Here is a 12748-nt window from a genome sequence, read left to right on the forward strand (position 1 = left end):
CTTTTCCTCCTCCCAAATCCTCGAAATAACCCAGTGTAGAGCCTTTGCTAGCGTTTCTCTGCCATGTTTATAAAGCTCTGCCGGTAGGCGGTCCTTCTCAGCGGCTTTATTGGTCTTCAGCAGCCCGATTTCTCGTTTGACTTCTTGGAGATCAGGTGCTAGGACATTGCTATCTTCCATGGGCACTCCTAGGTTAATTTCCGTCCCGCCTCCTTTTGCGACTTCACCATTGAGCTGTTCATCGAAGAACTGCTTCCATCTGTCGACCACCTCGCGCTCGTTTGTGATTAGATTCCCTCCCTCGTCCCTACACATGTCAGGTTTCGGTGTGTAGCCCTCCCAAGTTTGGTTCACCTTCTCATAAAACTTGCGCGTGTCATTAGCTCGGAATAGTTGTTCTAATTCTTCACGATCTCTGTCCTCCCTTTGGTGCTTTTTCCTCCTCAGGATCGTGGTCAACTGGTTCGTAGTTCGTCGGTATTTGCCCAGGTTCTCCCTAGTGGCATTACTTAGATAATTTTTCCAAGCAGTTTTTTCCTCCTCCACCGCTTGTTGGGATTTCCCATCAAACCAATCATTTTGTGTACTCCGAGGCTCAATACCTAGTGCCGCGGTAACGGCCTCTTCGATGGCCGAGCGCATTCTGCCCCAACCGTCTTCGAGGTTTGAAGCACCTAAATCATCGGAAGAAGGCAGTGCCTCATTCAGTATTCGCGCGTAGTTCTCGGCAGATTGCGGGTTATTTAGCTGCCTGATGTTCAGCCGAGGAGGGCGGCTTTGACGTGTCCGGTATACGGTGGACAGCTTTGAGCGCACATGTACTGCTACTAGGTAATGGTCAGAATCGATATCCGCGCCCCGACGGGAGCGTACGTTCGTGATGTTAGAGAAGAACCGGCCCTCTATGAGAACGTGGTCAATTGAGTTCATTGTCCGTTGGTCAGGTGATCTCCAGGCGGCTTTGTGGATATCGTTGCTCGGGAAAAGGTGCTTCGGATCACCAGGCCTCGGGAAGCTACGAAGTTTATACATCGTTGGCCGTTATCGTTCGTGTCGGTGTGCAGGCTATGGGGTCCTACCACCGGTCTGTACATTTCTTCCCTACCGACATGGGCGTTCATATCCCCGATGACGATCTTGATGTCCCGTGACGAGCAGCTGTCGTACGTTGCCTCCAGCCTCGCGTAGAACGCTTTTTTCTCATCGTCGGGTCTACATTCGTGCGAGCAGTGCACGTTAATGATGCTATAATTGAAGAAACGGCCCTTTATCCTCAATACATACATTCTCGCGTTGATCGCCTTCCAGTCTATCACACAATCCTGCATTCCGCCCAACACTCCAAAGCCCGTTCCCAGTTCGTTAGTAGTGCCACCGCTCTGGTAAAGCTGGGTCTTTCCGCCACAGATCTTCCATACCTTCTCTCCTTTGCGACAGATTTCCTGCAGAGCTACGATGACGAGTTTGAGGGATTCAAGCTGTTTAATTAGCACCCTTGTTCCGTCGCCTAGGTCGATGCCGAATATTCCACTTCGAATTTGCTTGAATTCTTTTTCTTTTTCTAATCTCACACTAACACAGCTAATTCTTGAAAGCATCCCGGAAAATGACGATTACATGGATCAATCATTTTTCTTGTTAACGGCCAGGTAAACTGCGCAGCATGTACCGCAGAGAGAATTCCAAGGAATCAAGTGGAACCAGAAATAATACCTAATTTCATTAAACTCCTTGAAATCAAGAGGGAGGAAGAAAGCGTGGACCTCCCATAGCAAACGCTTCCAATATAGATAATGATTTATTTAACGTCGTTGGGAGTATCTTTGCTAATAAAGGTTAAGTGATAATCCGAACCCTCGGGGTTGAACTAATAGCATTTAGATCAGAATCCAGGCTGCAATTGACCATGGATATAGCAGCTTATTTCGTTCTCTGAAAATAGATTAATCTACCAAAAATATTAGTTTAAATAATATAACACTTGAAAATAAAGTCATGTGGTTCAATGGTTGTCTAAAACTACGCGTGTAAGGTTAGGAACTGAAAACCACACGACCCGCACCTAGCGTGGCTACACAATTATTCAAATTGAAGTGTTACCAGGTATGTCCACGTGGAGGCGCTAGGTAGGAGCTTGGGATGGCTAGAGCTCTGTTGGGCGCGTTTTCTTAGATTTCCACCCCCTATTTCATACCCGTTCAATCCTCAGTATAACCATGATGCAAACATAATTTCGTTTTCTCGGTGAGATTTTAAATACTCTACATTGGCGCGTCATCTATTTTTTTTTCAAATGCAAGTTTCAAACGTTTACTGTACCTACTTGTACTGCATTATAACCAAAGTAAAGCATAGGTACATTCGGTTTTAGAAGCTCGACCTTCTATTTTTATTCAACAGACCTCGTCGCCAGCTGTTAGAGTACAGTAAAATTGCAGGGCTAGTATTCCGTTTCTGTAGACTCTGACAGCCTCTCCCAACCGAGATACGTACTGCATTGTAATTATTCAAAATATGTCTTTGCATCTAAATTAGCGACCATAGTTTTTAATTTATCATTCCCAATTTTAACTTCAATGTTAACTCCAGGATCAGTGGGATTCCGACAATCCAAAAAAAAAACGCTAAGTCATTCAATGCCACACGAAATGGGGTAACGATGAATAAGTATTGTAGTAAAAATGGAATGAAATTGGAACGACTTTTGATTCCAATCTTTGCAATGAACACTGAATTTTACGTTCACGTTATTTTGTATTCCTATGTATGAAAGGTCTCCTGTCCTAGAGTGACGAAAATGTTTTAGGCAGAGAGTTACTCCTACATATTACTACACATTTCCATTTGTTCTTGACGTAGGTGTCTAATATATTAGTTCACGAGTAACGGTCTGTCCAAAATATATTCGTTACCCCAGCATAACCATTAGAAAGGTATTCGACCGAGGGCAATAGCATGCCTGAACTGACTTTTACTTTATGCTTTGCCTACCATTTGTCGAAGTCACAAAAAAGTAATCTCATTGATCTGGTTGGTCAATCAATCATCGATTTTTCTACAATGACGCTCAGAAAACGCAAAACTATTTCAGCAAGTCGATACTGTCTGAATATCTGCTAGAAAAAACGAACACTAAGGCTGTCGCAGTAGCTTTTTGAACCTAATGCCCTTCTATCATATACAAAAAAAATGTATTTGAATAAAGATCAACGAAATTAAGACATTAAAATCGAATTTGAAACGCAAACACTCAACAGTCACCGAAAGACACACGGAGCAACAAACGATGAACCTCGATCGTAGGTAACCCGAAACAGCATGAGACACGACCAACCGCGCTACTGTTGCCAACATTAGTCGAAATGTTTGTTTCAATTGTTCCGCCCGAATACCGCGCACATCTTCGGAGAGCCTCCCCGCCATCATTTCCGCCCAATAAAGTTCAAGTTTACCCTATAGAGACAGCTTCCAAAGACGTGAAAAGAGTGCTCTCCCACCGCTGCTGACTGTCAAGTGGACCGCACCACCCAATCGACCAGGCGTGATACACATTTACACTCTTAAAAAAAAATACACGACGATCGTTAGACAACGTGGCATTTTACCCGAACAGAAGTGTAAGTGAGCCTGAAGAGCCGTTGAATCCGACATCTGTTGCCACCATCATAGCAGCAGTACCAGCCAGTGGGAAGGAGGAAGTGTCAAATTGTTCTGCATGTATTCTGAGGGACAGTCGCTGAAAACGGTTTCACGGCTACTTCCTTCCGATTCTACAAGAATTCTTAGGTTCTCCTAAATTAAAGTAAATAGGATATTATTTTGGAATGTTGAAACAAAACAAATATTTGTTATCTACATCGATCGTCGTGAGCAAGACAATACCGATGATGCATTAATTTTAAAATATGCATCAGCTCTTAGCTGGGGTTTTAAAATTACCACATCGCTCTACTTTCATTTTATGGGTTATGTCCAATATAGCTACTACATTACTGGTAGCTGCCGTATTGAAATGGTCAAGTGAGGATTGCCGTAATAAGCGAACAACACAAATGGGAACAAATGGGATTGCGTAGGACGACACTAGGTTTAGGTGTAGGATGCAGGGGCTAACAACCTGGGTCTATGTCTATTCACCGATTTGTTGAAGTACACCATCGTATTGATACAAACGAGTCGATAGACAAAATATTGTGCAAATAAACTGTTCTCAATGACTTTTCTTTGTTTAACCACGAATCATGAAAAGTATTAGAAAATTACTAATAATGCTCTTTCTTTCTTTGAAAACTCGAACATAGAGTTCACACTTTATGATAAATGCTTGTAATACCATGTAATGTTATTCTAAGTAACGATTGAACGTTTACATTTCCTCATTAATTTCGTTTATTTTTCCACCATTACAGAGGCGTTTGCCAAGAGGATGTCTGCTATCAGACATCGACCTCTGGCAACACAGAACGAGAGTGATGATAACTTTTCGGACGATGAAAGCACCCCACTGACACAGGACATTTATGGCGGCAGGTAAGCAAGAATATAACGGCATTAGATATTAGTTTAGCTAGCGAATTGAGCGATTCAATTTTATTACCGTTCTCTTAAATATGTACTAATTGCTGTCAACTTCAACGGCCGGCTGGTGGATACACATATTTAACCTCCTTTCAGCCCCATTAAAACCGACCTTAGTGCCTTGCTACATGCAATTAGACGGAAATAACTGCACAAATCCGTACGCCCATAGGGGTATTGGTTTTAGTCAATTATATGATATTGGTAGTAACGCACACCGCGCGCTGGCTGCTGAGGCCTTTAGGCATATCCACCATAAAAAAAAAATATGTAGAGAACCTATTATAGTTTGTCCGAATGGTTGTTTTGGACCGAACCTCTACGAGAGTGATACCGAAGGAATAAATTACTGTTTTATTAGCGAACCGGTTTAAATCGGCACCACTCGCTCGCATGTGTGTTCAGGTAGAGCCCAGGTCTACACAGGTTTGGTGTCCACTAACTAGAAGAGTGACAAGCTGCCTTTTTCCGTTCGGTTTTCCGTTATCGTTCCTTGCTGTCGCCGCCGCCGTTGACAACGTGGGCAGCTGTGCGAGCGATTGCTTAAGCGTATTAGCGTGACCTTGGTTTGCGCTCTAAGGCACCTGGACACGATACGGAGACCGACCAGAGCTGCGCCCTTTCATTTTCGAAATAAATTACTGTCAGTACGATACTACTTTTAGAGTTATTTGCAAACGACCATTGAGTTTTATTGTTAAAAAATGTTGAACTTCCAAATATCTTGAAGTAGGAAGAATTTTTTTAATCGTTGATTTTGATTGCAATGGAAATAATAACTTGAATTTTCCATTGATCATCAATATAAGCTCTTTTAACAACCAAAAATCAGTCCAAGGGCTTTTCTATTATTCATGGATGGTAAGATTCGGCTTGAAAATAACAGTGAAACGGTCCCAGGTGTCGCATAAATCACAAGTCGCTCTCGACCTGGTCGAGCCATCTTGCACGTTGGACCCCTCTTTTCCTGGTGCCAGTTGGGATGTTGAAGAGAACCGTTTTGTCACATTATCGTCCGGCATCCTTACAACATGTCCAGCCCACCGTAGCATACCGATTTTCGCGAGATCTACGATGAGAATCCCTCTGTACCTTGTGATACATACGCCATTCGCCACTCTCTGCTTTCAGGTTGTACTTCACCAAATATACTCCACAGCACGTCCCGCTCGAACACGACAAATGCGCGTGTGTCCTCCGTGAGCAGTGTTACAGCTTCAAGTCCATAAAGAACAATTTACCGATCTAATGAGGGTTTTGAATATTGTCAACTTCGTATAGCAGCGTATGCATTGTGCGATGGGCAAAGCAGGGCTAATTTCTCGCTTTTTGGTTTTCGGCGCATTTATTTTAGCCCAAACCTCCTAAACTCAATTTTCTGTCGCAGATTGCCTCTGCCATCACAAAGTTCCTGGCTATATGATATCAAAGTCATCTGCGAAACCTAGGAGTTGGAAAATTTTTGGTGAAAATCGTGCCTCTCGTTTCGATGCCGGCTCGTCCAATCACCCCCTCAACAGCAATCTTGAAAAGCATGCAGGATACGAAGCTTCGTGCCGTCACCTTATCTCAACAATCGTCGCCGTATCGAAAGGACTCAAAAGTGCCCCAGAGATGGCACGAAACACATCACTGGATCCAATGCAGCTCCTAACGCGACGGATCGTTTGTTCAGAAAACCGTATACGTGCAGCATCTGCCATAGCTGGTCTTGGTGGACTGTATTGTATGCTGCTTTGTAGTCAAATAAAATGTTATGCGTGGGCACGTTGTACTCCCAACATTTCCGCAAAATCTGTCAGAAGGTAAAAATTTGGTCCGTAGCTGTGCGATTCCCTAAAAAGCGCGCTTGGTAATTCACTACGAAGCCTTGTGTTAGCGGTGACTACCAGGCTTCGGGAAGCTACGAAGTTTATACATCGCTGGCCGTTACCATACGCGTCGGTGAGTAAGTTATGGGGCTCTATCACCGGTAGTCTCGATCCGGCCCTATCACGATCGTAGTGTCCCATGGCGAACAGCTGTCGCACGTCGCCCCAGCCACGCGTTCATGCGTCGTCCTTGTTTCGTCGCTTAAGTCGACGTCGATTATTCCGATCTGTGTTTTCTTGAATTTTCGTAATAATCTTTGTTTAGGTAGGTTACCTTACTCGGGCTGCGCTATCGAGTCTCGTGAAAAAATTCACTGAAGATTGCACACGTCGATTGAATCAAAACGATTGAAAGGCATGTGCAAAAATTTGCTTTATTGATGTAGATCCCTGGTCGATAGCCTTGCTTGTAAGTGTTCTAGTAATGTGGTGCTAACCACTTCTGACGAAGGAAATTTTGGACACTTTTCTTCTTTTTTCGTTGGTTGTCTATCCCATCAACTGACAGCTCCGTATGGTGAGAGATTCAACCATAAATGCCTAAGGACATGCCAAACAAACTTCCGTTGGATAGCCTCTACCCGATTAATCCAGTTTCCATGATGCGGTAACCGAATAACTGACGAATTTTTCATTTTGCGGATGAGACCGGACGTTTGCACAGAATTAAGTATGAGCGAAGATAGTGTGGGTCTTCGATCTCCTTGACAATTTTGAACATGAATCCCAGTTGTTAATTTACTTTGTCGATGATAGCTAACAGATGGTTCCGAAAAGTTAAACTTGTGTCGATCAGAACTTCCAGATCTTTGATTCGATTGTTAATGCGAAAATCAAACTCAAAAACTTCGCTACTCTGTCTACTAGGGAACGAAATCACGACACATTTATCATTTATTGACGTATATTTTTAGATCTTTGGCATGTACCAACGGTAGATGTAAATACCGTTAAGTAGAACAGACACATCATTGAAAAAACAGCAAAAATTACAACGGTCCTAGATTGCTACCCTGGGGAACTCCAGTCTTATTCACGAAAATATCAGATAGCGATGATCTGATTTTAACCTGTAGCTTCCTGGAAATTAAATAAAAAGTAAACTTATCCAATTTAATTCTACTATGTAGATTTATTCTTGACAGATACGTATTTCGCCTACGACTTGCAGGCTTTTTGTATCTGTTTTCGAACTCGTACATAGTAGAATTAAATTGGATAAGTTTTCTTTTGTATTTAATTTCCAAGTTTCGTATTCTACTAAGACGCTCTACAAACTTTAGTCTGTAGCTTTCAAGTTTGACTCCAACCACCGAAAAAGGCGTTGAGAAAACTCAAGCTTGGTGAACCTCTTCAGAGCAGAGAATATTATGATCAATTCGATCAAATGCTGCCTTAATGTTAGTGTAGATGGTATTGACTTGGTTTCCAGAGCCAATTGTCTAAGTGCAAAATGTAATGAATTCGTGCAAATTTGTATCAACTGATATTCCTAGTACGACACCATGGTGGTCAGGAGAAATATGGTTCTTACAGGAGAAAACAATTATTTCACTCACAATAATTTTCATCAGTTTGGAGCCTGCACAGAGTGATGTGATGTCCCTATTAGATACAGGCAGATTTTTTTTCGCCTTTTTTAAAAACCGGAAACATAAACGAGTTTTCCATTCTGTTCTGAAAAATTTTCCTGATCCATTAAGCATGAAGGACGTAAATACTGGTCTATATACGACTATTTAGGCATGTGTGCTGCCCTAAGCAAATCGATATCCAACAGATCAGACGGAATAGGGCCGAGAAAACTCTTGGGGAGAAAAGTCGTTAGAATAAGTAGGGTACCAGAGGATATATTCAGCATGCTACTAAACTCGGCATACATTTTTTTGCAACGCTTTCTCAAATAAAAGCTTTGCCGCTATATAACAATACTAAAACGAAGGTAGCACTTCTAGGCTTTAATGTGTTATAGCTCTTTTCATAAAAATGTAAGTAATTTGCTAATTTTTATTCAATAAACATCAAAACCACTATTTCTCGTAATTAGGCCGAAAAACAGAAGCAATCGCTTACGCGTATCTGCGCTTGATAATGGTTTGGAAAACACGCAATAATGATAACGTTTACTTATTGTAGAAATTAAACAGCTGTGAATAATTCTATTTCTGAAATTAAATAAAAAAGAAAACTTTCCAATTATATTCCACTATTTATATTTATTCGTGACAGATACGTATTTCGCCTACGACTTGCAAGCTTCACCAGTGTCTGTTTTCGAAGTTCGAAGTTCTACTAAGGCGCTCCAAAACTTACTTACTTACTTATGTGTCCATGTCCGCTGGTCCGGTAGAACAAAGGGATGAAATCAGAGATCACTGCTGACGGTTACCCGCCATGGCTGTTACCTGTAGCCAAGACAGGTTCTCGTCTACAGCCCGGATGTCGTTGGCTAAGCTGCGTCACCGTGAGCCTCTGGGTCTGCCTCTTCTACGCTGTCCTTGTGGATTCCAGTCGAGTGCTTCTCAGCAGGCCTCGTTCGCTGCTTTCCTCAAGGTGTGTCCGATCCACTTCCACCTACGTTCACGAATTTCTGTGGCTATTGGCCGTTGATGACACCGACGATGGAGTTCCTCATTGGAAGTTGGTGGAATTGTCAGACCTGCTGCCTGGGAGCTATCGGAGAGGTCAACTAACTTGCTCTGCATATCATTTCGGCGTTGTGCGAGCAAGACAATGAGGTCGGCCGCTCCATCGTTAGAGGATTCCAAGGGAATCCTCAATTTGGTCTACGGTCAATTGCTCTAATATCTCATCCATAACGATGAGAAACAAAAGCGGTAGTAAAATGCAGCCCTGTCTCACGCTTGTAGTAACCCTTATGGGATCAGACAAGACACCATCGTGCAAAACCTTGCACGAGAACGCCTCGTACTGAGCCTCGATGAGATGGACTAGCTTATCTGGAACGCTTCAAAAACTTCAGTCAATTCTACTTCTGTTTATCACGAAGGAACACAAAAATTCCCCTCTTATATAAAAATATAAATCAATTTTCATTTACTAGCAATTTGCAGCTTTTTGTTTTCAATTTCAGCCTGAAAAATAAGGTGCACTATTTACATTGCTACAAATATGCGAGGCGCCTGAAACTCTTCTATCGTTTTGATATAGCTAGTTTTTGAGTGACAACCACTTGCTTCTGGTGCTAGTGTATATGACCGATTTAATGTACTCTAGCGCCAGAAGCAAGCTGTTGTCACTGCAAAACTAGGCAACACTGACACGTTCTCCATCTGACTCTCTTTTAATCTGCTTTTGAAGGACAATAATCCACCGAATAGGCCCCTGGGTTGCGCTATTTGCTCATTGTAATTTCTCAGGTTTCTTCAAATAGATACAGCCGGTTTATGGTAGGCGATAAGCCTTTGATAAGCCCCAACAATATGCCGAAAATCAGCTTTATTGTTAATTACGCAACTAAGAAATTATGGAGTACCACTTATTGAGTTATTCAGTGGATTGCTTTATAATTGTTATGGTTTGTACCATGCAGGCTTTTTTGTCCTGCTGGATATTTAAAAACACAGACATCACTATAAGAAATGGGCCTAGAGTAGCCGCAGCAACTTCTTCCCCAGCTAGCACCAACTCGTATATCAATGTACGAAAACTATCGTAAATATCTTCTAACAAACTCGAAATCGTTACTAAAGCTGGATAAAGTGGGATCAAGTTGATTTTTTGTCGTATATAATGATAATGACTGACATACATACGATTTTCAGCACAAAATCGTAGAGTAGTACGGAGCGACTCGTGCTTAATCGGATATTATCGTATATAAATACTTATATAGTCGTAATGCTCAAAATTATTCGTAATCACGTATATCGCCTCCAAAATAGTAAGGATATGCCAATTTTGCGCATGCAATACGATTTATTTAGCATGTATATCTGTACGTAATGCTGATTTTTACCTTTTTTATACATATGAAAATGCTAGCTGGGTTATTTCTCGCGACTATAACTCAAATTCAGTAGCGTTTCATTAAGACCAAAATGCACTCCGATATTCAGTAAATGTATCAATTGTTATAAAAATCTCGTCTCGAATAAATATAGTTTCAACGTAGTTCCTGAATGTTATTCAGGCTACCGCTTAATGGGCCGAAAATCCCCACATGAATATGAATTTTGCAGCCGTAGTCGAGCTTGTTGAAGTTTCGAGTAAAACAGTCGACGGCAGACCATCCTCCTTATATTTTGAACACTCGAACAGAATATTTTTGGATTGCGCCGCAATTATTCGTGTGATCTTCTTACACAGGGAGCACATCTTTAGTTTTTAGGTACAAAAAGCGTTGCATGCAATACAGAATTGTGCCTTCAAGTAAGGACCGCGAATACGTTTGAATTGCCCGATAACGCTTGGTTTTCAAATTTCTTAGTTTGATATTTGACAACAACGGATTTGATATTAACATCCGAGCATTCAGGAACAGAAGACCAATCAAACATTGCTAGACAGTATGTCAACGCAGAACACTAGATGCGTAGGATTGGGGATTGCGAATCCATCCAATAGTAGTTCGATTACTTAGGCTTCCTGTCGTGACTCTAAACGACCCGGGAGCCATGGCATCAGCAAAAACTTTTCCCTCGGGGTGTACTGCCAAATCAAACCCAGCTATCAACTATCACTACGTTTTCCGGAAGGCGTTTCCGGGACAATAGAAGAGCGATTTGTTGCTTTTGTGCATGACGATTTCGATTAAAATTTTGCTGCAAAACACTTGATAATTGATTTTACTTCTTCTGAATGAATTTGTGAAAGTCCTAACTAATAATAATAACTCGTAGTCGTCATAACTTGCCGTATTTCAAAGAGTTTTGCAAATACTATGTCTTCTGAATCAAATGTTATTATGCATCAAGCCGTAAAAAAAATTTACGGCTTACGGCACAAGACAGGAAACCAATAGAAAACGCCTTGCTGAAGCCCTTTCAGGCTAGGCATCTGCACTTTGCTTCCAGTTAGATACGTAATAACGACGGACACATGGTACAGTTAATTACCAATACGTTATAAACAACAATGCGCTAAATAGAAAATAAAGAAAACGTACTTTCGAAGGTGCTAAACTTGGTTGATAAATATTTTATTATGTGTTGATTTTCAACTGCACTTAAAAAATATTGAACACATTGATGAAAATTAGTTTTCTGTTTTGTTAGAAAGTAAAACGAAACAACGAAAGTAAAAGTAACATTCCGTTTTTAATAATCTAGCACAGTGCTAGGCTTTTGTCAAAAATAAAAAATAAATCGAAATCCTTAAGACTAAGCATCTCTCTTCAACAGCTCACTATTTTTTATAAATAATTTTCGAATGGAATTCACGAGTTAATAATGAAAATTTGTAATCTTCACCAGTGTGGCAAGGTGAGGACTTCAGCTCTAGTTATTTTCTCCATTTTTTTCTCGTTAAAAATCAGTAGGTACCAGACAGCGAACATTCAAATCTCGTGAATTAACCTAAGCATGACCGATACTCACTGACCGCACTGGTGACCCAGATAGAAACGCTCTCTCGCCATGACTGTGCCATGCGTTATTTTTATTTTACCTAGATTTGCATAATCCAATCGTGATCTTTTTCTTCATTTCTATATACACAAACAAGCACGTCGTCGTCGTCGTCGACGACGAGAAACGGTGGGCAAATTCACACCCAACCAATGCTCATTATCCGGCGCAAACAAACTGAGCTACTACCGCTCATGATGATTAAAGTTTACCAGTGCAGTAAGTTGCTATCGCCCCGAATTAAGCATCGCATTTGTTTGCGGCTGGCAGGACGGTTGGTATTTTACGAGTTTGAAACTGGAATCCGCACTGCCATTGTGCCGTACAAATTGTTGAATTGAAATTAGTTCCAGTACGCAGCTTTTCCCTGGTAGGTATCGTTAGTTTGCAGAAGCAAATGACCAACACCACTAGTTCGTGTGTGTGTGTTCAGTTCGCCCAGCTGTTTATTACGTAAGATTAATTGATATTAGGCCTTCCATATTGACCGGAAACTAAAAATCTCATTAGGCAAACAATTCCATTAATACAGGTGAAATGTAGTTAATTATCTAGTAATGTATGTTGAAGACAAGACTAATTGAAACTGAGCCGGTACTGATCTTTCGAAAGTCATTCGCACAATTAACTGAAACTATTAAGAAATCCCAATGTTTTTCGAAACGTAATTGACATAATTATAATAAATTTTGAACCAATTAGATGAAATTC

General features: G+C 41.3%; 1 protein-coding gene across 1 annotated transcript in view; it reads left to right on the forward strand.

Moving 5' to 3' along the window:
• The first annotated feature begins 4426 nt into the window (after positions 1–4426).
• LOC128744070 (chitin synthase chs-2) overlaps positions 4427–12748 on the forward strand; it is a 35568-nt gene continuing 27246 nt past the window's right edge. The window contains exon 1 of the mRNA XM_053840834.1: positions 4427–4530. Coding sequence (XP_053696809.1) covers positions 4427–4530 — 104 coding nt within the window. The remainder of the gene's footprint in view (positions 4531–12748) is intronic.

The sequence above is a fragment of the Sabethes cyaneus genome, chromosome 3, assembly GCF_943734655.1.
Source record: "Sabethes cyaneus chromosome 3, idSabCyanKW18_F2, whole genome shotgun sequence".
Lineage (NCBI taxonomy): Eukaryota > Metazoa > Arthropoda > Insecta > Diptera > Culicidae > Sabethes > Sabethes cyaneus.